Source organism: Microcebus murinus, chromosome 16, assembly GCF_040939455.1.
Source record: "Microcebus murinus isolate Inina chromosome 16, M.murinus_Inina_mat1.0, whole genome shotgun sequence".
Lineage (NCBI taxonomy): Eukaryota > Metazoa > Chordata > Mammalia > Primates > Cheirogaleidae > Microcebus > Microcebus murinus.
In genome coordinates, this window is record NC_134119.1 from 26,746,935 (window position 1) to 26,771,784 (window position 24,850).

Genomic DNA, 24,850 nt, shown 5'->3' on the forward strand with positions numbered 1-24,850 from the left:
GAGCCTGTGTTTAAGTCCCAGGTCTGCTGTTTATTACCTGGGTCCTTGGACAAGTTGCTCAACCTTTCTGTCCCTCAGCTTCCTGTCTGCAAAGGGGTGGGGTGGGGATAAAGACACTTCTTCCTTCATGGGCTTTTATGAGATTCAAATAGAAAAATATATGTAAAGGCTTAGAACAGTGCTGGCACCTGCTTGGATCTGGGGCCGTCTGTCTTACCGCCTTGGCCCAACTTGCTCTACAGCTACAAGTCCCGTGTACTGTTCCCACGCGCACGCACACCACACACACACGCACGCACACACACGCACACACTAGCGCGCGCTCGCGCACACACACCCATACACACGCGCGCGCGCACACACGCACGCACACACACGCACACACTAGCGCGCGCGCTCGCACACAAACACACATACACACGCACGCTGGGATCCCGCTCTTTCACATCTTTGCAATGCTGTTTATCCTACCAGGTGTGCCTTCCCCGTCCCCTCTTCCCGGATACTTGTCTTCAGTCCCCAAACCACAGGCACCGAATACACCCGGGGCGGGACATTCCCTGCGGGCGGCCCGTCCTTCCCTGTCGTCCCCAGGGCCCCTCCGCCGTGCGCCCGCCCGCGAGCCCCAGGTTGGCGGGCTGAGGCTGGGGTCTCCGGGCGGAGGTGGGAACCCCAAGCGGCGGCCAAGGCCAAGGCTCCCCGCGCCCCGACCCCCGGCCGCCCCCTCTGCGCGCTTCTCTCCGAAGGGCGCGCGGCTCGGTCCGCCTGGGGCCGGGTGTGTGCGGTCGAGGGGTCTGACGGGGCCGCCGCCTCCGCCCGCGAAGCCCAGCCCGGCAGGGGCCGCCTCCCGCCGCCGCCTCCTGCCGCCGGGCCCCGCGAGCGCGGCGCCTCCGCTGGCCGTCCCGGCTAATGGCGCTAAGTGATTCCGGGCGCCGCGCTCCGGGGTGACGCCGACCCGCGGGGCCGGGGGCGCCTGAGCCGCGCTCATGCGGCGCTTAGCAGTCAGGGCACAGCGCGCCTCGTCGGGGGCCCGCAGGCGACCGGCCGTGCGCCCAGCGCTGCGCCGCCCAATTTGTGCTCCACCCCCGCCACCTCCTCCCGTCCGGGTCCCTGAGGCCCACGAAATTTCCTGTCTTTCGGTGATGATTCGGCCACCCACGGGTGTTCCTGGCCCCTTTGTCTGTCTGCTCGGGCGGCGGTGTGGACAAGCCTAACTGTTCCCTAGCCAAGCAAAGGGAACATCTGCCGGCCCCAGCACAGGGGACATTGTCCCCAGCCAGGCAGCAGGACCTGTCACCTGGGACCTGGAGCTGGACGGGGAGACGGGTGAATCCACCCATTTTGCTGCTGTACAGGCTTTTTTTGTGAGACAGAGTCTCGTTTTGTTGCCCCGGCTAGAGTGCAGTGGCATCATCATACTCCTGGCCTCAAACTCCTGGCCTCAAGCGATCCTCCTGTCTCAGCCTCCAGAGTAGCTGGTACTACAGGTGGACTACAGGCCTCTGTATTCTATTTAGTGCTTCCATCCAGCTGAGATGTGTTTTGGAGTTAGGTGTGGGTCTGAAAATGAGTGAAGGCCCCCCTCTCCTCCACTGCTTTTCACTTAGTCCTGCTGTGGCTCCATTTCAGCTCCATACCTGTTGGCCTCAAGCCCAGCACTTTTATCATAGGTTTGTTGTCTCTGCTCAACCTACTCTCTTTCACTCAATCCAATAAGCAGTCCTTGGGCTTCTACAACAACCATTTTTTTTCTTGAGACAGGGTCTTGCTATATTGCCCAGGCTGGTCTCAAACTCCAGCAATCTCCTCTCCTCAGCCTACGCAGTAGCTAGGTGCAGGTGTGCACCACCACACCTCGCTAATCACAACAACTTGCTCACTTTTGTTCACCCCATCATAGTTTACAAAGCGTTTGTGTTGTCTACAGGATCACGGGTCCTCAAAAAAACCACTGGAAAACAGGGTAGAGGAGAGAAAGCTGAACTTGCAGCCGGCAGGAGAATCCGTTTGAAAATGAGGCCAACCTCTCTAACAGCAGCGGAGATGCTATGTGGTACATTTACCAGGGGAATAAGAACACGGGAGGGATGGGCAGAGGCAGATGCTCTGCTAAGATTACTTAACTGTTACCTCTTCTCAGAAAAGGTAGTCTAAGGGCAAGGAAGGACTTGCAAGAACATTCTGAGATTTGGGGTTGAACCTGGAGGCTTGCAACATTTTGTTATGTAAGGATGGTTAAGGTATTTAACCCTTTATGGCACCCTCGGCTGATTGCCTTAAGACCTCAGTGAGGTAGGAAGTAGGGTTAGTAATCAAGTAAGTAAACTTAGGAACAGGTGTGACTTGCCCAAGGTCACACAGCAACTCCCTGAAGAGCTGAGGCTGGTACCCAGGGGTTCCCTGCCTCCCTCCCTTCCTTCTTTCCACAGTTTATTGAAATCCCACTGTGTGGCAGAAACCCCACCAGGAGTGGGGCGACACTCCTGAATAAGAAAGATGGGGTCCTTTCTGCCCTGGGGTTTCATTCTACAGCATGCACAGCCATAAACACAAAAGACAAAAAATGAACTGCAAATGGTAGTAGCTGCTAAGAAACCCGTGATTCAGACCTAGTTAGGAGATTACCGAGGTAGGAGTGAGGGATGCTCCAGGTAGAGCAGTCAAAGAAAGCTCCTCTTAAGAGACGCCATTTAAGCCAGTGGAGTGAACTCTGGGGGCGGGGGAAGGTAGGGAAGGCTTCTGGGACAGGAAACAGCAGGTTTTCCGATCAAAAAGCAGGAGTAGCCGGGCGCAGTGGCTCACGCCTGTAATCCTAGCACTCTGGGAGGCCGAGGCGGGTGGATTGCTCGAGACCAGCCTGAGCAAGAGCGAGACCCCGTCTCTACTATAAATAGAAAGAAACTAATTGGCCAACTAATATATATACAAAAAATTAGCCGGGCATGGTGGCTTATGCCTGTAGTCCCAGCTACTTGGGAGGCTGAGGCAGGAGGATCGCTTGAGCCCAGGAGTTTGAGGTTGCTGTGAGCTAGGCTGACGCCACGGCACTCACTCTAGCCTGGGCAACAAAGCGAAACTCTGTCTCAAAAAAAAAAAAAAAAAAAAAAAAGCAGAAGTAGATAAGAATTCACATAGATTTTAGAGGAAGGACAAATGACGGGTGAGGGAAACAGAAGGACCAGGTGAGTCTCAGGTTCTGGGAGGAGCAGCGGGTGCCATTGCAGAGTTGAGGAAGCCTGGGGAGAGCAGGGTCACAGCTGGGAATCACAGTTGAGTTTTGACCACGTCAGGTTGGAGGACCTATTTCGTATCCAAGGCGAGGTGCCATTGAGCAGGTCTAACTACAAGTGTGGTGCTTGGGAGAGGCCCAGAATGGAGACATAAAGTTGAGAATTATCAGTTTTTAGAAAATATATAAAAGCATGGGGTTAGAATAGATCACCTAGGAAGAGGACACAGGATTGAGTCCTGAGGTGCTCCAACATTTAGAAGTCAATGTCAAGGAGGAGGAGCCAGAAAAGGAGACTGAGAAAGAACAGCCAGTGTGATGGAGGAAAACCCAGGAGGGTGTTGTGTCAATAGAGCTGAACAAAGAGTGTTTTAAAAAAAGGACAAGTGTTCAAACATGTCAAATGCTGATAGTGGATTAAGTAAAATGAGGACATAGACATGACCACCCAATTTGGCAAGACAGAGGTAGTTTATAACCTTGATAATTGGAGTTTCAGGGGACAGGTCTGGGCAGTGAAGAGTAATGTTGACTTTTGGATAAAAATGGCAGATGGGGCAGAAATGAGAAACCAAGATGACCACTGACTCCAGGGAATACAAAAAGTTGTTCAGAGATGGTCATAATATACTACATGATTTAGCACAGAAGGACGCAATTGCAATCTAACTCGTAATACTGGTCTTAACCATCATGACACCATCATCCCGAGGAAACTGTGGATGAGGGGTACATGTGGGGGAGGGGAGGGGCTGGTGAAAGCCCTAACTCCTCCCTTTTAAAGTGATGTAAGACTCAAGATCTGAGCCGAGGCGTATGAGATGTAAGGACGGAGAAGGTGGGAAACAAACCTTGGGAAAGGGAACCCATAGAGGGGTGTGGGGTGTCTGGGGGTTGATGAGACCTTTGGGGTGATATATCTGAAATGCAGCCGGTCAGCACAGTAAAGACACTGCCCCACAACTATGGGGTCGAACCAGGCCAGCGCCTTTGGGCCAAGTTTGTTTCCAAGCCACGAATAGGATGACAATGTTCCTCCTGGGCTAATCCAGGTAGCTGGTCTCTCTGAAAAATCTCTCCAGCTCTTCATAAGAATAGCGGCATTGGGCTGGTCACGGTGGCTCACACCTGTAATCCTAGCACTCTGGGAGGCAGAGGTGGCAGGATCACTCAAGGTCAGGAGTTCTAGACCAGCCTGAACAGGAGCGAGACTCCGTCTCTACTAAAAATAGAAAATTATCTGGACAACTAAAAATATATAGAACAAATTAGCTGGGCATGGTGGCACATGCCTTGTAGTCCAAGCTACTCGGGAGGCTGAGGCAGAAGGATGACTTGAGCCCAGGAGTTTGAGGTTGCTGTGAGCTAGACTGATGCCACGGCACTCTAGCCCAAAAACAGAGGGAGACTCTGTCTCCAAAAAAATAAAAAATAAAAAAAGGCCTGCCCCAGGGCTGCTGGGTCCCCCACTGTACGTGGTAGGGAGGGGGCCACCGTGTCCCCTGGAGCTCCCTTGCAGCACCCAGGTGTACCCTGGAGAGGAGACCAAAAGCCTGCGGGGCTGTGCACAGGCTGAGGGCCTGGGGGGCCAGCCTGAGTCCAAGACCAGAGGGGCAGTCCAGTGGCCCAGAGAAGACAGGATGTGGCCTCTTTAGACCTGCCAGCCTGGGGTCAGGCACCAAAAGCTGTTTTCTCAGGCTGGGTCCATTTAGCCCAAGCTTTCCCCAGGCCCAGAGCCCCAGGCCCCACTCCCACTCCAGGCCTGAGCTGTGGTCCCCACAGACTGGGGTCCTGGAGGAGGTAGAAATTGGGGCAGGCAGTTGTCAGGCCCCACAGGGCGCCCCCATCTGTGACCCGTACTGGGCCTGGAGCTCTCATTCCTCCTCAGTAGCTCCCCAACCCATGGTCCTGCCTGGGAGGGAGGTGATGGGGGACATGCCAAGAAGCTGTTCCCAAGGCCCCCAGTCTCAGGGCCTGAGTCCATGTGCCCTCCTGTACCCTGCTCCATGGGTGTGGGGGAGGCACGTGCTGAGCGTCCCCCAGAAGCCTGCACACCCACCCTGTGAGAACGGTCCCCTCTGATTCTGGGTCTGGCCCTTACTCCACATCTGCAGCTGCCTTGCCCACAAGGCAGCAATTACCTTTCTTAATGCAGCCAGTACAAAGTCCTCTGTCCCCCCCACCCTGGGTGTGTGCTGTTCTTGGTCACTTGTCTTGTCACAGGGCTACCACTCCTGGTCGGGTCCCCACACACATGGCTGTATGCTGACCCACCACCCCTGGGCCTGGGCCTGACCTTGCTCCCAACACTCCAGTCCCTCAGGTTCCTGTCGCCCACCCACCTCCATCCCAGGCCCTTCCAGGCAGCCAGAAAGCTCAGAGACGTTCTCCAGGCCACCCCCTGTCTGCCCCTCTCCCCGATTCCAGAGCGAGGCTGTCACAGTTGTGGCAGCTCCTGTCACATCCCAGCCAATGACATCCTGGAGGTCTGCACCCCTCCTCCACTGTCCCCTGCATAGACAGGCCCACGTGTGTCCCCAGACGCCTGAATCACTGCTGACGGCTTGGGACCTGGGGGCCATGGGCTCCTCAGGAGCGGCTGGGGAGGGGCGTGACGGCCACGTCTCGCCTCCAAGGGAACACCTGCGGACATAAATAGGCAGCCAGCGAAGGCAGCAGCACGGAGCCACTGAGCAGCGCTGTACGCAGTGCCCACCTGCGTGCACCAGGATGCCCGACACCACGCTGGTCGCCTGCTTCCTCGGCCTGCTGGCCTTCTCCTCCGCTTGCTACTTCCAGAATTGCCCGAGGGGCGGCAAGAGGGCCATGCCCGACATGGAGCTGAGACAGGTACTACCCACCATGGCCCGTCTCAGGGCAGCCAGCATGGGCACTGCCCTAGGAGGGAAGGCTCCGGAGAAGGGAGAAGGCAGCCTTTAGGGGAAGTGCTGGGGAGGAAGGAGGCATGGCGTGGCTGGACAGAGGGGCCAACAGGGTGGGTCAGAGGGGACCAGTTGCTGGGCAGGCTAGGAGGGGCTGAAGGGGCTACTGGACACTGTCCCCATCCAGACAGGGGATGCAGAAAGTGAGAAAGAGTTCTCCTGTAACTGGGCTTGGGTCTAGATCAGGGAGAAGTGGGTGCTGAGGCCTCCCCTGGGTCCTGTCATCTAGACAGGCTGGCATGTCAGAGGCTCTGTCTCACCAGCATTTGAGGCCTTCCCCATCCAGCCCCAGCCTCTCCCAGCTACTGGCACTGGTGCCTCCCACAGAAGGCCATTGCTCTGAGCTCACCTGAGTTGCGGGTGCTACCCAGGCATTCTGTAAGGAAGTTCTGCTGGGTATCTATCCCTATTCTCTCTCTCTCTCTCTTTTTTTGTTTTTTGTTTTTGAGACAGAGTCTCATTCTGTCACCCTAGGTAGATGGCATCAATGTGAGCAATGGCATCATTGTCTCACTGCAACCTCAAACTCCTGGCCTCATGTGATCCTCCTGCCTCAGCCTCTCTAGTAGCTGAGACTACAGGGTCAAGACATGATGCCCAGCTAATTTTTTCTATATTTGGTAGGGACAGGGTCTCGCTCTTGCTTAGGCTGGTCTCAAACTTGACCTCAAGTCATCCTTTTGCCTCAGCCTCCCAGAGTGCTAGGATGACAGGTGTGAGCCACGGCCTGGCCCACCCCTATTCTCTTGTGCGGGATGTTTATTCCATTTTGAGCAGAGCTGAAGGAAATCCAATCAGCATGTGCAATTCTGCCCAGGCTCAATTTTGAGCTGTTGAACCAACGAGAGTGGGCAGGTGGGCAACCGTACAGCCTACCTTCCCTCTGCTTGGCTCCCAGGAAGCCTGAGCCACCCAGGTGTCCATGCCCCCCTATTGGGCTCAGGCCCCTACACCCACCTGTAAGGTCATAGGCAGGTGAGCAGGGGATCTGGCCCAAATTGAGGCCCACTCACTGGGGCTGGTGGGTGCCAAGGGCAAAGCAAGAGAGGAATCAAGAAATGGGAGGAAAGGTCTGGCTGTACTGGGGGTGCCAGGGACCGTCTGCTGGGGGGAGCAGGGTGGGGTGGATGAACTAGGGACCAAGCAGGAGCGACAGGGGCAGGAGGAAGGTCTGGACTAGGGGAGGGTGGAGAGGCAGCCCAAAAGTGGACACCAGTGATGGTCCCAGAGCTGAGGAGGAGGGTCCCCAAGCTGAGTCCATGGGAGACCCGTCCGGCGGCCCAGGAGGGGATGCAGACGGCTATTACTGACAGTTGGTCCTCAGTCCCTTGAAAACATAAAGACTTGAGTAGATTTTGACCCCAGCCTTGACTGTAGTCGAGGCGCAGACAGCGCCCCCTGCAGCGCCTGGGTCCCGCCGCACTCGCGAGCCCGAGCCCGGCCCCAGCAGCCCGGCCCCAGCACCCGCCGGCCTCGCGGGGTCCCCGCAGCCCCTCCCGGCTGCCCCACCTCCCGCTCACCCGCCCTTCCCCGCAGTGCCTCCCCTGCGGCCCCGGGGGCAAAGGGCGCTGCTTCGGGCCCAGCATCTGCTGCGCGGACGAGCTGGGCTGCTTCGTGGGCACGGCCGAAGCGCTGCGCTGCCAGGAGGAGAACTACCTGCCGTCGCCCTGCCAGTCCGGCCTGAAGCCCTGCGGGAGCGGGGGCCGCTGCGCCGCCGCCGGCTTCTGCTGCGACTACGGTGAGCGGCGGGCTGGGGTGCTGGGACTGGCGGGGGTGGGGGGGCTGGAGCGGGGCGGGGCCCGGGCGGGCAGGAGGCGCGGGCAGTGGAGACCCCGGCGCCGCGCTCACTCGTCCTCCCGGCAGAGAGCTGCGTGGCCCAGCCCGAGTGCCGCGAGGGCCCCCACCGCCGCGCCCGCGCCAGCGACGGGAGCAACGCCACGCAGCTGGACGCGCCCGCCGGGGCCTTGCTGCTGCGACTGGTGCAACTGGCGCGGGCGCCCGAGCTCGCCGAGCCCGCGCAGCCCGGCGGCTACTGAGCCCGCCCCCGCGCCCGGCCCCTGCGGGACGGAGAATAAACCTCTGTAAATGCACTGCCTGGTGTCCGTCTGCGTCTCTGGAGGAGGGAGGGGAAAGAAGTTGGGGCGCGGAACCCCATCCCCTATCCCGCCCTGGCCAGTCTCTGCACCCGAAGTCGTGGGCAGGCCCCAGAGAAGGGACAAATGCTGTAGGGGATTCTAGGGGTCCTGGACCACCACAGCTGTCACTAGACCCAGGGAAAGGGTGACGTGGGGCGGAGGGTGGCGCGGGCGAGGGGAGAGACCAGAGGCCTAACGTGGCCTTGGAGGGAGCTGGTTGGTGTTCTCTGGCAGAGGAGTAGAAGTAAAGGCAGAGGGAGGAAAGACAGTCTTGTTGATGAACGGACAGCAAGAGATCCAGACAGACCAGAATGATGGAGAGAGACACAGAGACATTGAGAGTGACAGATAGAAGAGTGAGAGACAAAGGCAGAGGAGACAAGGCAAGGGGTGACCATTCTGTTCCCATTTTTACCCCAGGAGACTGAGATACAAACAGTTCAGGGACCCACCCAGATCCTGGGATTTCCGCTCCGGGATCTATTTCCTCCAAGACTGCGCTTGTGTGTGTTGTGGTGGTGGCGACGACATCACCCCAGACCCCGTGGAGACAGTGCCACCTGCTATCTGACCAGGTGCACCCGCCTTTAGGGCCCCCCAGCCAGAGTAGGAGACAGACCCCACTGGGAAACCAGCTATGTGCCCCCGACACATACAGCCACACACACTCAGACAGAAACACGGACAAGAAAACAATTGCTAGCAACATGTCCATGACCTTGACCACAACCATAGATAGAGACCCTGAGACCCACATTCAGAACCACAGACACACTCAGAAAACAGACACAACAGGCACAACGACAGGCACTTGCACACACAGGCACACATGCATATGTGCACCGCCAGCACTTGGCCTCTGCCCCTACATCCCTCTCTGTCCTGTTTGCCCCTTTCTCTCCTTTACCCCTCACTCCTGTGCTCTCCCAGCCCCTCCAGCTCCTTGGCTTCCACCACAACTGGTCTCCTTGGCCCCTTCACACCTCCTTACCTCTTCTGTCTCCTCACCCCTCCATTACCTCCCATCCCGCTCTCTCCTCCTCCCTCTGTTGTCTGCATCCTGTCCTTGGCCTTTCTTGCTCCAGGTCTTGGGGCCACAAGAGGCTGCATCTCCTTTGGGATCCCATGCAGACTTTGAGGCCAGGAGGGCGTGCAGGCAGAGGAACGTCCCTCTCACGCTCACCCCAGCACCCAGGCTGGAGGCCTCATGACTCAAGCAGCTCAGCCTCAGCCAACCCTGGGCAGAGTCCCGGCACGTGCCAAGGTCAGGCTCTCTTCCAGCTTCCTCAGAGCTCCCCTTGGCTCCCACCCTGATCTGGTTCCCGCAGCTTCTGCCAGTGGCAGTGCCCAGCACCACTCAGTCTAGCCAGGTGGGGGCAGGGCCATGCGGGCTTCTATCCCTGCCATGGCCTCTGCCTCTGGCCTGTGTAGCCCACGCAGGGCCAGCCCCCATGGGAGCAGGGCTGCAGCAGGACCAGACCCAATGGGAATTTATTAGCCCTTCCACACAGAGGGAGGTGGCAAGAGGCAGGTGTCTTGGCTGCATAGGATCTGGTGCTGGTGTCTGGACTTGGGGACACTTTCTGAATGAGGTCCGCACCTCTCCTCTTCCCAGGTACAGACTCAGAGACTCCTTCCCCTTGCCCTGTCTTCAGAACACAGTCAGGCTGCCCCCTCTGGGAAGGGTGCATAATCTCTGCCCACCCCCAGTGTGCACAAATGTCTGCCTCCCTGGACATTCTTCTATTCTTTCTCCCTCTCCTTGACCCCTTGACCCAGCTACACAGCCATTTAGAGGGGAAAGCCCACAAGTCACAGAAGGCTCTGTGCTTTCTGCCGTGTCTCCAGGGCAAAGGGGCTGTGGCCAGCAGGCGCCAGAGCCAGGGCACAGCGTCCAGTGATCCGGTCCGTTGCTTCACAAAAACAGAAACGTTAGCAGCATCTCATTTTTTAAAAAAATGCTTGATGAGTCTTGCCAAAGGCTTATTACTTTAATATTTTAAAAATAGCTTTCTGTTTTATCAGTCTATGTTATTGAGTTTTTGTCTTTTAATTGATTTCTCTTCTTTCTTATGTCTTTTTTTCCTTTCCTGTATTTTTGAGTTTTCTCTATTGACCTTTTTTTACCAGCTTCTTGAGTTAAATACTCTAAATAATAAAATAAAAAACAAAACTTTGTTTTATGTTACTTATCTAAAGCTACAAATTTCCCTCCATCTCTTGATTTTATTCTTTGACACTCAATGTTACCCTGCTCTGGTCTAAGTATGTGGTAATTCCATAATGTTTATTTTGCAAACCGAAAAATTATTTTGCGATATGTGTTTACAGTGCAGACATGTGAGAATTTTCTTCTGCCATCCTTTTGTTATCATTAATTTTATGCATTGAGGTTAGAGAACATAATCTGTATAATGTTGGTTTTTTTGCAAACCACCTTCTTTTGTGGCAAGTACGTGTTTGCCTCTTGTGAATGTTTCATATTTGCTCTCCCCAAAACACACACGTTCTCTGCTTGTTGGGGGTAATGTCTTCTATACATCTATTCCTTCATAGGTATTATGGTGTTATTAAAATTTTCTTTATCATTGTTCATTTTGTCTGATCTGTTTGACAGGGTATATCGAAGCTCTCCAATTAAGTTGTTGGGTTATCCTTTTTTTCTCATTGTTCTATCATTTGTTGCTTTATATATTTTGAAGCAGATTATTAGATATGTATAGGTTCATGACCATTATATGTTTTTTTGGTTTTGTTTTTGAGACAGAGTCTCACTCTGTTGCCCTGGCTAGAGTGAGTGCCATGGCGTCAGCCTAGCTCACAGCAACCTCAAACTCCTGGGCTCAAGTGATCCTCCTGCCTCAGCCTCCTGAGTAGCTGGGACTACAGGCATATGCCACCATGCCTGGCTAGTTTTTTCTATTTTTGGTAGAGATGGTGTCTCGCTCTTGCTCAGGCTGGTCTCAAACTCCTGAGCTCAAACGATCCACCCACCTCAGCCTCCCAGAGTGCTAGGACTACAGGTGTGAGCCACCGCATCCCGCCCATTATGTTTTTGAGACATCATTCTTTGTTACTTGTATGTAATATCATGTTGTCCCTAAATGAAATTTAATTTAATCAAATTCCCTTGATTATATTTTGTCCATTATCAGGATTTGCTCCCATCTTTCTTTTACTTCATATTTTCCTGATATAGCTTGCTCCATTCTTTTTTTTTTTTTTTTGAGACAGAGTCTCGCTTTGTTGTCCAGGCTAGAGTGAGTGCCGTGGCATCAGGCTAGCTCACAGCAACCTCAAACTCCTGGGCTCGAGTGATCCTTCTGCCTCAGCCTCCCGAGTAGCTGGGACTACAGGCATGCGCCACCATGCCCGGCTAATTTTTATATACATATCAGTTGGCCAATTAATTTCTTTCTATTTATAGTAGAGACGGGGTCTCGCTCTTGCTCAGGCTGGTTTTGAACTCCTGACCTTGAGCAATCCGCCCGCCTCGGCCTCCCAGAGAGCTAGGATTACAGGCGTGAGCCACCACGCCCGGCCTTTGCTCCATTCTTTATCTGGGTCTTTTTCTATTTGCTTTACCATTTTAAGGTATAATTTGCATATATTAAAATTCACTTCTCGTGGTGCACAGTTCTGTGTTCTGTGAGTTTTCACAAACATATTCAGTTCAGAGTTGGCGACTCCGCCCTCCTCGCCATTCCTGTAGTGGCTGCTGCCTGGATGGCTGCGTCAGGTGGAACGTCTTAGCCTAATATCCGGAGCTCCAGGAAGGCCACAATTTCAAGTCAGATAGAATTACATATCCACCACTTCTTTGGAGCCTTCAGCCCTCAAGATCCCAACATCATGACTTCAGTTTCAACACGGCTGCTCTTAGTCCTCATTTCGCAGCTTTGGTGCTACCTGGTGTCGATGCAGAGGAAGCTGGAGGTGCAGTTGCTCTCTCGTCAGGTGTGGGTCTCAGCATCACAGGCATTCGAGCTTGCTTAGGGGCATGTGCACGGAAGAGAAATGGACAGATGTGACTTTGAAGGACCTCCTAAATCAAACCTTGCCCTGGAAACCTTTATGCTGTTGAGGCTCAACCTGAGCTTTGGTATCTGAAAGTTTCCAAGAAACAGTAAATAGGGGAGTTTCCTATTCTTGGCTGTTTCCCTTAAAATGGGAACAAATTGACATATAAATGGCAAAATATGTTTTCTTTACAAGTGATGCACTAAAAAATGCAGCCTGTAATTTGTATTTGCTGGTTAGAAAGGGGGTCAAAGAAGTAAGATGGCTGAAATTTACATAAGTAATACTTCATAGTTTTAGAATTTTGAAAGCACGTGAAATAAGGAAGAAGGAAACTTTTAGCCAGAATCCTAGCAAATCACCACTGTTAAGTCATAATCACTGCCTCCTGAACTGTTGAGTCTTTTGTCCATATTTTTATTAGATTTTTGTTTTATCTCCCAAGTTAATATTGTATTTAGATATCACATAGCCAAAAATGTAAATGTTTATTTCTGGGTAAAAAATATATTCAGTGTATCTAATATTGACATGGGAAAAGGATTTAATGTAAAGAGAAAAACCTTTATATTAACACTGAAATAGAGAAGAGACCCAATGTAAACAATTTTTATATTAATTGAGTAATAACATCCTCATGGTGATTAGTACTATATTAAATATAAACCCATTATGTTGTAGTTAAAAAAAAAAAAACAGGCTGGGCGCGGTGGCTCAAGCCTGTAATCCTAGCACTCTGGGAGGCCAAGGCGGGCAGATTGCTTGAGGTCAGGAGTTCCAAACCAGCCTGAGCAAGAGCAAGACCCGTCTCTACTAAAAATAGAAAGAAATTAATTGGCCAACTAATATATATATGTAAAATTAGCCAGGCATGGTGGGGCATGCCTGTAGTCCCAGCTACTCGGGAGGCTGAGGCAGCAGGATTGCTTGAGCCCAGGAGTTTGAGGTTCTTGTGAGCTAGGCTGACGCCACGACACTCACTCTAGCCTGGGCAACAAGCGAGACTCTGTCTCAAAAAAAAAAAAAAACAAAAACAAAAACCAACTCAGTTCAGTAACCAACACCAACCACAGTCAAGACGTAGACAGCGTCATCTCTTCTCTCCCAAATTACCCTTTGCCCTTTTATAATCCACCCTTCTGACCCCTCCACTAGCCCATGCTAACCACTGATCTGCTATTTCTATTGTTTTCCTTTTGCAATTGTGTCTTATAAATGAAGTCACGTAGTATGTAGCCTTTTTTTTTTTTAGACAGAGTCTCACTTTGTTGCCCAGGCTAGAGTGAGCGCTGTGGCATCAGCCTAGCTCACAGCAACCTCAATCTCCTGGGCTCAAGCAATCCTACTGCCTCAGCCTCCTAAGTAGCTGGGACTACAGGCATGTGCTACCATGCCCAGCTAATTTTTTTTCTATATATATTAGTTGACCAATTAATTTCTTTCTATTTATAGTAGAGACGGGGTCTTGCTCTTGCTCAGGCTGGTTTGGAATTCCTGACCTCGAGCAATCCACCCTCCTTGGCCTCTCAGAGTGCTAGGATTACAGGCGTGAGCCACTGCGCCCAGCCAGTATGTAGCCTTTTAAGTGTGTCTTTTTTTGGGGGAGTGGGGGGTAGACAGGGCCTTGCTCTACTGCCCAGGCTGGAGTGAGTGGCCCTATCATAGCTCACTGCAGCCTTGAACTCCTGTGCACAAGCGATCCTCCTGCCTCAGCCTCCTGAGTACCTGGAAGTACAGGAATATAGCACCACTCCTTGCTAAGTTTTTTTATTTTAATTTGTGTGTGTGCGTGGAGAGGTCTTGCTAGGTTTCCCATGCTGGTCTTGAACTCTTGGTTTCAAGTGATCCTCCCACCTCGGCCTCCCAAAGTGCTGGGATTATAGGCATGAGCCACTAGGCCTGGCTGCATTTTCTCCCTCCCTTCCTTCCTTCCTTCCTTCTTTCTTTCCTTCTTTCTTTCCTTCCTTCCTTCCTTCCTTCCTTCCTTCCTTCCTTCCTTCCTTCCTTCCTTCCTTCCTTCCTTCCTTCCTTCCTTCCTTCCTTCCTTCCTTCCTTCCTTCCTTCCTTCCTTCCTTCCTTCCTTCCTCCCTCCCTCCCTCCCTCCCTCCTTCCCTCCCTTCCTTCCTTCCCTTTCTTTCTTTCGAGACAACGTCTTGCTGTGTTGCCCAGGCTAGAATGCAGTGGCACAATCATAGCTCACTGTAGCCTTGAACTCCTGGACTCCAGCCAGCCTCTCAAGTAGCTGGGACTATAGGCACGAGCTACCATGCTTGGCTAATTTTTCAAAAAATGTTTTGGAGAGATATGATCTTGCTACATTGCCCCGGCTTATCTCAAACTCCTGGCTTCAGATGATCCTCCCTCTTTGGCCTTCCAATGTGCTGGGATTACAACTAGGAGCCACTGTGACCAGCCAGACTGGGATTTCCTGATTGGTTGATGTGAAACACCTGTTTTCAGGAAAATCAATTTGTTTGGAAAATTATCTGCTTCCTTAAAGTATCAGTTTGACTATGTGGCACTTAGCATGAGTAACCCCATTTTGGTTTGGTCTGTTGGGCCCTAGCACAGGAGCTCAGTCAAAACAATTTGGCCTCCCATCATTTCTTTCTTTTTTTGAGAGAGAGGGTCTTGCTCTGTCACCCAGCTAGAGTGTAGCGGCACAATTACACCTCACAGCAACCTCAAACTCCTGTGCTCAAGCCAGCCTCCTGCCTCAGCCTCCTAAGAAGCTGGGACTGTAGGCACATGCTGCCAAGCCTGGCTATTTTTTGTGTGACTGTACTCCAGCCTAGACCATAGAGTGAGAGCTAGTCTCAGAAAAAAAAAAAAATGTAAAAAACTCCACTTTCTGTATCCTATATTCCTGCTCGGACTGATTTTATATGTTTTGAAATTGTGTGTGGAAGGCACGTTATCCAGGAATGTCACTTCAGGATAGTAACGTGGCTCACAAAATGTTGCCCAAAAGGGGAGTTGGAGCCACATCCTGCACAGTTACCCAAGGAATTTGGAGGTTCAAAGGCATCATTTCGAGGAGGACCAAAGGCCAGGCCTGAAGCTACAGAAAATGACGACCGCCAGCAGCTGTCCCGCTTCTCCTGCTCAGCTCATCCACAGCGCCCAATCCGTGTCACCTCTGGGACACACCCAGGAAAAGAGATGTCACACGGCCCTCTGTGTGTTGAGGCTGCAAAGGAAACACCATTGTCCCTCAGATCCTAGGGAAAGAATGGCATAGTGGGTGCCTGAGGGTGAGGGCACCCGGAAGTCTGTCCCAAGGCGGGGAAACCTGGGCTGACACCCCTCTGCCTTGTGAGAGCCACTGGGGTTGGGAGCGAGGGCAGGGAACACAGGGGAGGGGGAGGCCCCATTGGGAGGTGGAGACCTCCTGCCAGTGTGGCAGGGGGACCCCGCCGTGGACAAGCGCCATTTGTAGCTGCGAGCAGATCTGAGTTGAGGAGGGGTCCCTCCAGTCTGTGACGTGTGTGGCCAAAGAAGATCCAGTTTGAAAGAGGAGCTGGGTGACTGGGAAGCCATATATAATTGGTAACTGAATGAATGAGCCCTGCGTGGCCCTGGCGGGGTGGGAAGGCATGAGAGACAGATAGGGACAGTCCCGGGAGGATGTCCAGAAGCAGAGGGGAGTGGGGAAGAAGGGTGGGCCAGGGTTTCCTCTAACCTGGTGGAGAGAACTGGGCTTGAAAAGCAAGGGGGCCCAGAATGGAGGGTGGGGACAGAGGCACAGCTGGCCTCCCCCTCCCCCTCCCAATCCTCCCAGGATTCTTGATTCCCTTCCTTTGGGCCCAGGGTCCAGACATCAGCTCTGACTCAGCGGATGTCATGCAAGCCCACGGCTCAGTAATGAGGAAGCTGTAATTAGCCTGTCTCAGACACCACGAGCCTCAGGAGAGCGCCCCTCTCACCTCCTGCCTCCCTCCCACCCCCAGCATGAGATGAGGGTGGGGGTCTGGCCCCTGGGACTGAGGTGGAGACAGGGGAGGGTGAACAACAGGGGAAATGAGATGCGGGCACACGAGCTGTGCGTGCAATGGCGTCAGTGAGGTGGCTTCTGTAATGAGATGAGGACTGGCGGTGAGTGGCCCAGAGCCTGGAAGTTTCCTGTGCAAAGGAGCCCAGGGCAGGCGTGGGCGCGGGCTGGCTGAACCTGCAGGCACTTGGTCTGTGGAAAACCTGCAAAGCTGAGCCTGTGGCCCAGCCAGAATGTCCCTTCACACTGGTGGCCCTCAGCAACCCTTGCTAAAGGTCCAGTGGCTGCTCCCTCGCAGCCCTCCCAGCTGCTCTCCCGCCTTTCAGCTGTCCTTGGGAACATCCGTTCCAGTGCTCGGTCTCCCCTTCCCTCCTGGCTTCAGGCCACTGTGAGTGTGTTCAGTTACTGGCTGCCAGTTATGGGGGACGCCTCCCCAGCTATGGGGGGATGTTTCTTCTCTTGGCCCTGGACGGGCCCGTGGCTGCCTTGAACCACTAGAACCTGGCAGAACTGGGCCTCCGTGATTTCTGAGATGGTCATGAAATGCCTCTCACATCCCTTCTTCCTTGTTTTCTGGAACATTCACCTTTGAAGCCCTGAGCCACTGTGCAAAGCTCTAAGAGTAAATCCAACTATCCCAAAGCCACTGAGTGGTGAGAAGCCCAAGCCACACAGAGAGGCCACAGGAAGGCAGGCCCTGCAGACAAGGGACCCTGCTGAGGGCCACCAGGATGTCTGCACACCCCCACCCCGCAGCAGGGGGTGTGCGTGGAGCACAACCTCAGGCTGTCCCGACTGCGGCTGTAATTTGTGCCACAGGCCTGTAAGGACAAAAACTCACATTTTCAGATCCATCCCATATTTGAGGCCCAGGCTCCCTCAGGGATGAGCCCAGGTGTGTGTGTGGGGGGGTCTGAGTGCCACCCTCTGGCCAGGTGCCAGCACCACTCAGCACCTGAGGCTGCTCTCGGAGGGGGACGGAACCTTTCCTGCATGTGGCCCATTTCAGGAAAAACACCTGTTTATGGGCTGTAGGGTTTTTTTTTTCAATCCAAAATTTAGCTTTGTGGAGTCCCAATGGGAACGTTGTACCCCTACACTGTTACTACATCAGCTAGATCCCATCACTAGAAGAATGTCTCAGCACGTCTGGGAAGGAGCAGCTGAGGGACGCTTTATACTGTATTTCCTCCGTGAGCTTAATCAGTCGCAGGCACCTGTGACGGGCCGTGGTTACACGTTCCTGGTCCCTTCGGGACGCCCAGGGCTCCAGTCCAGACCCAAGAATTCAGAGATCTGGGGTTGGGGTCAGGCTACAGTTCCCAGGGGATCTGTCCACAAAGGTGGCTGCAGAGAGGGTCACAACCTTCCCTCCCCTTCCCGAAGGTGTTGAGCTTGACACAGCACTCCCGTGAGACTTCAGGGACTGCACAGATGGCCTGTCCTGCCCTGCCATTGACACCAGTGTGTGCCCTTTCTTTTAACTGTCTGTGCCAGCCCCGAGTCTTGCCTGCCCCTCCCTGCGTGCCCATGTTCTTAGAGAAGCCCCAGCAGGTAGCAGAAGCTCTTCTTTCTCTCTGTGTGTGTGTGGGGACTTCGTTCCCTGTCATGGTCTTAGGGTAACAGCCTCGTTCCCCCCACCAGGGCCCTCTGACCGCTGGGAGCCCTTCTCTCTGGGGGCTGTCCTGCCACCCAAACCCAGTGTGTGCCCTGCCAGCGAGCGCCCTGCCAGCGTGCGCTCTGCGGGGCACAGGCGCGCACACATGGCTGTGCTGGAGCCACTGCCCACGCCTCCTGCGGGGCCCTGGGATCTGCGTGTCCAGCAGTCCTGCCCCCAGGAAAACCAGGCCTGGGAGCCACCCAGGCAGGCAGGACCTGTCCTAGGTGCAGGTGGAGCCACACCCCCATTTTTGTCTTATTTTAAAGACGGTCCAAAAGGCACATGGTCTTTTCACCGCTCTGGCCAGAAACGTGCTAAGCACCGCTGGGCTCTTTTTCCGTCCCCCCAAAATGGGAATAAAATGTCTCTTGCTGTCACCTTCTCTGAGGGCGGTTTATTTCTCATGAGAGCCTGCGGCCAGGCACAAAGCAGCTTCCCAGTCTCCATGCAGAGTTGACCTGCGCCCACTGGGAAGACTCAGGGCCCCAAAGCCTTGCTGTGTCCCCGCTGCCCTCCAGAGACTCCAGCCACGCTGGCCCGCACAGGTCTTTGGGACACATTTCTCTTCCCCTTCCTGCGTCATCTACTCGGTGGAGGACGAGGCTCCTCTGGGCCGTGCAGCTCCGGGTCCCTCAGCGGGCAGGAGCCGGGGCCACGGCACCCCCAGTTTGTGAGGTGAGGGGCCCAGGGCCTGCAGTCTCCAGTCTCCACTCCCGAGGTGCAACGCTGAGACCTGCCGCCTGCTGTGTGGAGCCAGGCTCTGGCCCAGGCCACTCTGTCCCACTGGAAGGGGCTGGGTCAGGCCAGCTGTCGTGGCCCCCCTGAGGGGGCGGAAGGGAGGTGTGGTCAGAGTCAGTCGTGAAGGTAGAAGAAGTAGAAGAACCAGATGGCCAGGAAGAAGAGGAGCAGCTTCTCATTGCTCAGCCCGCACTGCAGGTCCCTGCAGATGGGCGGCGGGGCCCTGCGGGCCCTGGGTCCTGGGGCTGAGCTGGTCTTCCCAGCCCCACACCTGGCCTGCCTCTTCCTGTAGGTGTCCAGCGTGAGGCCACTCAGTGGCTGGGCGCTTTTCCATCCCCCAGGAGACGGGGTCCTCTGACTCTGAGCCTGCTGTAAGTAGGTCTGCAGACAAAGGGACCTGCCCCAGGGGGAAATTGGCTGGCGGGCTGCAAGGCTGCTGAGTGGCCTCCCACCTGTGGTATTGTGACGCAGGCTGGCTGCCATTGTGATGGCCACTGGGGTGGGGCTGCTGCTTGAGGCTGGCCCCTGCCGTGGAGTCCCCGCGGCCTTCTGTGACCAGCGCCAGCTCTGGAGCTGACCCCTCACCTCACCGGGCCTCCCAGCCCGTCTGCACGTGGCAGGACCTTTCCTTGTAGTGCTGGGTGGGAGGGGCAGAGTCCCATTTGGGCATAGCCGAAGCTGCACTGTCCAGTGTAGCCATGAGCCACTGGCCTCATGTGGTCATTCAAATTAATTGAAACTTAATAACATTTAAAACTCAGTTCCTCACAAGTATATCAACTCCCTTTAGAGACACAATTTTAAAAAAAGAAAATAAAATTAAAAAAATAAGTAAATAAAACTCAGTTCCTTAGTCACACCAGCCACATTTCAAGTGCTTGATAGTCACATGGGGCTGGTGACTGCTGTGTTGGGGCCATAATCCCTAAAAACACTATCTTGCTTAGCAGATTGACAAAAATCTCAATGTTTGACCACAGTCTGGTGGTGAGCCCATAGCTTAACTAGGCTGTCAAGCCCTGCTGGTGGGAATGCAAGTGGCATGAGCTGTGTGGAGGGGATGTGGCAATATCTAGCCATGTCACATTATGCTTGTACACTATGTCTAGGAATCTAGTTGCAGGACCCCTGGGAACACGTGAAAGGGTTTCAAGCCCCACCAGCACGCACCAGCTGGAGCTGATCCTCCTGGGCTGAGAGCCACACTGCCCTCCACAGAGGGGCCTGGATATGGGTGATTTACACACACATGACTGTGCATGTGTGACCACGAGATTATGGAGACCCTGAAGGCCGTCCATGCATGTAAAAAGCCTTTGCAAAGTCTCTTTACAGTTTCTATATATGGAGAACACTGTCCCAGGCAGGGTGCTAAGTGCTTTACATGCATTATCTCATCGAATCCCCCAAATCTTTGTAGTTCAGAGGAAACCAAGGCTCAGTTCCACGAAGAGCTGCCCTGGCTGACTGCGTTGTGTAGCTGGGTGTCCATGGTTAGTGGTCCCCGCTGCAGGGCCTGTTCACCGGGGTACTGATCTGGCCAGAGACCACCCAGCTACAGGGACCTCTTCACTTGGGTCCAAACCCACCGTGCAGTCCAGAAGCACAGGCACAACACAGTCTAATTATGAAACCACAACGTCATGACCAGGCTGCGGCAGAACTTCTGAAAATTCAGTATCACACCTCTGGGCTTAAAAATAGAAGATACTCCCCCAGTAAAGGCTCAGCAGAGTCAGCCTCATGCAAATGGATAAATGTCCTGTGAATGGTGGGAATGTGAATGGAAAAGTACCCGTCCCCGTGCAGGTCCAGAAAGAGGAGGGTGTGGGTAGGAGCAGGTGCAGAGGGGCTCTAGAGTGGCCCTCAACAGGCCTAGGGCAGTGGGAGCCAAGATCGTGCTATGGAGACCCCAGCCTGTGATGTGTGTGACCAAAGAAGATCCAGTTTGAAAGAGGAGCTGGGTGACTGGGAAGCCACATGTAATTGGTAACTGAATGAATGAGCCCTGCGTGGCTCTGGCGGGGTGGGAAGGCATGAGAGACAGATAGGGACAGTCCCGGGAAGATGTCCGGAAACAGAGGGGAGTGGGGAAGAAGGGTGGGTCAGGGTTTCCTCTAACCTGGTGGAGAGAACTGGGCTTGAAAAGCAAGGGGGCCCAGAATGGAGGGTGGGGACAGAGGTATAGCTGGCCTCCCCCTCCCCCTCCCAATCCTCCCAGGATTCTTGATTCCCTTCCTTTGGGCCCAGGGTCCAGACATCAGCTCTGACTCAGCGGATGTCATGCAAGCCCACGGCTCAGTAATGAGGAAGCTGTAATTAGCCTGTCTCAGACACCACGAGCCTCAGGAGAGCGCCCCTCTCACCTCCTGCCTCCCTCCCACCCACCCCCAGCATGAGATGAGGGTGGGGGTCTGGCCCCTGGGACTGAGGAGGGGACAGGGGAGGGTGAACAACAGGGGAAATGAGATGCGGGCACACGAGCTGTGCGTGCGATGGCCTCAGTGAGGTGGCTTCTGTAATGAGATGAGGACTGGCGGTGAGTGGCCCAGAGCCTGGAAGTTTCCTGTGCAAAGGAGCCCAGGGCAGGCGTGGGCGCGGGCTGGCTGAACCTGCTGGCGCTTGGTCTGTGGAAAACCTGCAAAGCTGAGCCTGTGGCCCAGCCAGAATGTCCCTTCACACTGGTGGCCCTCAGCAACCCTTGCTAAAGGTCCAGTGGCTGCTCCCTCCCAGCCCTCCCAGCTGCTCTCCCGCCTTTCAGCTGTCCTTGGGAACATCCGTTCCAGTGCTCGGTCTCCCCTTCCCTCCTGGCTTCAGGCCACTGTGAGTGTGTTCAGTTACTGGCTGCCAGTTATGGGGGACGCCTCCCCAGCCACGGGGGGATGTTTCTTCTCTTGGCCCTGGACGGGCCCGTGGCTGCCTTGAACCACTAGAGCCTGGCAGAACTGGGCCTCCGTGATTTCTGAGATGGTTATGAAATGCCTCTCACATCCCTTCTTCCTTGTTTTCTGGAACATTCACCTTTGAAGCCCTGAGCCACTGTGAAAAGCTTCAAGAGTGAATCCAACTATCCCAAAGCCACTGAGTGGTGAGAAGCCCAAGCCACACAGAGAGGCCACAGGAAGGCAGGCCCTGCAGACAGGAGGCTCAGCTCAGCCCAATCTTTCGGCCATTCCAACTCAGGTGCCCAGGCCCGTGAGTGAAGAAGTCTCCAGAAGATTTCAGCCCCTGGCCATTCATTCTTCCAGTGGAGGCCCCAGCCGTTGTGGTGGAGTAGATCAAAGGTGTCCATGCTATGCCGTTTGCACTCCTGACTTTCCGAATCTATGTGCATGACAACACGGTGGTGGTTTGTGCCATTGCACTTTGGGGTGGTTTGTCACACAGCAACAGGATCGGAACAATCAAGAAATTCTAGACAACAGAATAGTCAGATAAGTAGCAGGGACTAGGAAGGAGTCCTACCTTACAGGTACAACTTAGTATAAGGAGACATTAGAAGTGGTCCAGCTCAAACTTAAATATGTATAAAAATTACCTGGCAATCTTATTTCTTATCCCTTTTACTCTTTGCTGCATAGATCACCAGAGAACAAACACAGTGTGAGCTACAGGGGGAAACCGACTACCCCAGTGTCTTTTTAAGATGCAAAGTCTAATTTGGTAGGTATAGAGCAGCACCTGAGATTCCCAATTTTTAACTGACTCTCATGCAGTGGTGGTGTTGCTGGGTCCTAAGAAAACTATAAAAACAAGTCCATGGAGGGAGGGAAGGAGGGAGCGAAACCAGGAGGACAGAGCCAGAATCCTGCCCAGCAGACAGGGGACAGAAAGACTGACAATGTCCTTGTGCTGCTCATTGGTGGCCTTTCCCCACTGCCTGGCCGTGGGTGGTGGCACAGGTGCAGGGACGCCAGGCTGCAGGGCCGGCCCCACACTCACTCAGTCGGTCATTTGCTAAAGTTAGGGGTGGGGGCAGGGGAGACGGGCTGTGGCTCTGATTTTAGAAGTATTCTCCGTGATTAGCCCTACAGCATCATTTCCTCCTCGTCACATCACCCGGGTTTTCTTCAAGGCATCCCCCTTTCTCCACTGGACACGGACTGAGGGGGCTTCATTCAGACACCTGAGGATGGGCCTGTGCTCTGTGAAAGGGCCACGTGTGCAAAGTGACCTGCAACTGAATAAGCAGCTGAGAAACCAAAGAACGAGGCAGACAAATATAGTTTGTAGAGAAAGGATGATTGATTTGGAGAATTTATAGATGGAAGGGTGGTCTTGGGCAGCAGCAAGATGAATAGATCTCTGTGCCTGTGACGCCCAGGTGCAGGGCTTCCATACACAGGGACAGGGTGATCGTGCTCTGTGTGTGACAGTTTAAAGGCAGGGTCCAGAACAGGCAAGAACGTGTGTTATAGCATCAAGGTTGCTTTGATGTAAAGGCAGGATTTACAGGGAGTACGTGTTCTTACACCAAGGACAGTAAGTAAATGAGACATCAGAGATGTTCACGGGACTGGGGTTAATCAGAAGTAAACACAGAACGGTGGACACGGTGGCTTGGGCCTGTGATCCCACCAATTTGGCAGTCTAAGCCAGGAGGATCGCTTCAGGCCAGGATCTCAAGACTATCTAGTCAACACAGTTAGACACCATCTCCAGGAAAAATGTAATACTTTGGCCAGGTGTGGTAGCTCACACCTGTAAACCAGCACTTTGGTAGTCTGTGGCAGGAGGATCCCTGGAGCTCAAGAGTTCCAGACCTGCCTTACCAAAAGTGAGACTCCCTGCCTACTAAAAACAGAAAATTAATAGCCGGTCACGTTGGCATACACGTGTAGTTCCAGCTACTCAGGAGCCTGAGGCAGGAGGATCACTTGAACCAGGAGTGAGAGGTTGCGGCGAGCTGTGATGACATCATTGTACTCTTGCCTGGGTGACAGACTGAGACCCTGTCTCAAAACAACAACAAAAACAAGTCAACACGGATGTTTAGTGTCCAAATAGCCAGCCCCTCCCTGGAATACAAATCTGAGTGGCGGCATCAGGCTGAAGTTATTCTATAGCAGACCCTGTAGATGCTGCTCCCAGATTCTCTTTATACTGAGTGCATCCGTCCCAGATGCGAGGAGTGTGGGTTGTTAATGGTTTACAGCTGGCCTTTCTCCAGACTCACCCTCAGCCAGCAGGAGCCAGCTCAGCAAGATTGAGTCCTTCTCCCCCAGCCCCTTGCCCAACGACTAATACACAAATATAAAAAAAATCAACCCTCCTACCCAAGGTAGGGCAGCTCTGCAGGGCCACTCACACTCGGGGCTCCCTGTGGAGACTGGCTGAAGTTCCACCCCAGCCGAGACCACTTCTTTACCCGGTTTCCTCCCCTGCCCTGTCCAGCTTCACTCACTCCCGTGGGGTGCTCCTGAGAGTCCTCCCTCAGTAAACCCTGTGTACAAGAGTCCCCGTCTAGGGCGCTGCTTCTGTGGGACCCGACATGTTCATTTCATGTGCCATTTCTGGGTCCATGTTGTGCAGCCCTCCAGAACCGTGTCCAAGCTGGTCCTCCTGCCTTCCCCTAACCTGTGAGCTCTCGGTAGCCTTTCAGTCAACTCCATTGGCTGCAATGTCCAGAGCCTGATACGCAGCGTGCAAGAGGAGCAGAAGGCTGGCACTAGACGCTCAAGAATAGGAGGGGTGCATATGACTGACTGTCCAGGAAGGGGCAGACTGCAGTGAGACCGACGTCCGTGTTGTGTAAAAGGCTTAGAATAGTGCTGGCACCAAGGCAGTTCTGCGCACGCGCTGCGATCCCGCTCTTTCACATCTTTGCACAAGATGTTTATCCTACCACGCGTGTCCTCCCCGTCCCCTCTTCCCCCGCACTTCAGTCCCCAAACCACAGGCACCGAATACACCGGGTGGAGCCTTCCCTGCAGGGCGGCCCGCCCTCCCTTCCCGTCCCCAGGGCCCCTCCACCTAGGTTGGCGGGGTGAGGCTAGTCTCCCCGCGGAAGTGGGAACCCCAAGCGGCCGCCGAAGGCGAGGCTCACGGCGCTCGCACCCCGGGACTGCTCGGCCTCTGCGCGCTTTTCTCCGACCCGCCCGGGCTCCGCTCTGCCTGGGGTTCAAGGCTCAGACA

General features: G+C 54.2%; 1 protein-coding gene and 1 pseudogene across 1 annotated transcript; both read left to right on the forward strand.

The window, feature by feature from the left end:
* The first annotated feature begins 420 nt into the window (after positions 1-420).
* Positions 421-8,261, forward strand: AVP (arginine vasopressin). Its single transcript, XM_012755316.2, has 4 exons — positions 421-474; positions 5,866-6,079; positions 7,708-7,909; positions 8,035-8,261. The coding sequence occupies exons 2-4, from the start codon at positions 5,960-5,962 to the stop codon at positions 8,205-8,207; spliced, it is 495 nt and encodes a 164-aa protein (XP_012610770.2). The 5' UTR covers positions 421-474; positions 5,866-5,959; the 3' UTR covers positions 8,208-8,261.
* Positions 8,262-12,158: 3,897 nt separating this feature from the next.
* LOC142861157 (small integral membrane protein 30-like) lies at positions 12,159-12,337 on the forward strand (annotated as a pseudogene).
* Positions 12,338-24,850: the final 12,513 nt, after the last annotated feature.

Excerpts from the sequence above, each read along its gene's own strand:
- AVP (XM_012755316.2), top strand. The coding sequence starts at position 5,960 with ATGCCCGACACCACGCTGGTCGCCTGCTTCCTCGGCCTGCTGGCCTTC. Across the intron at positions 6,080-7,707 it reads CCGACATGGAGCTGAGACAG|TGCCTCCCCTGCGGCCCCGG; the intron begins GTACTACCCACC and ends CCTTCCCCGCAG. Across the intron at positions 7,910-8,034 it reads CGGCTTCTGCTGCGACTACG|AGAGCTGCGTGGCCCAGCCC; the intron begins GTGAGCGGCGGG and ends TCCTCCCGGCAG.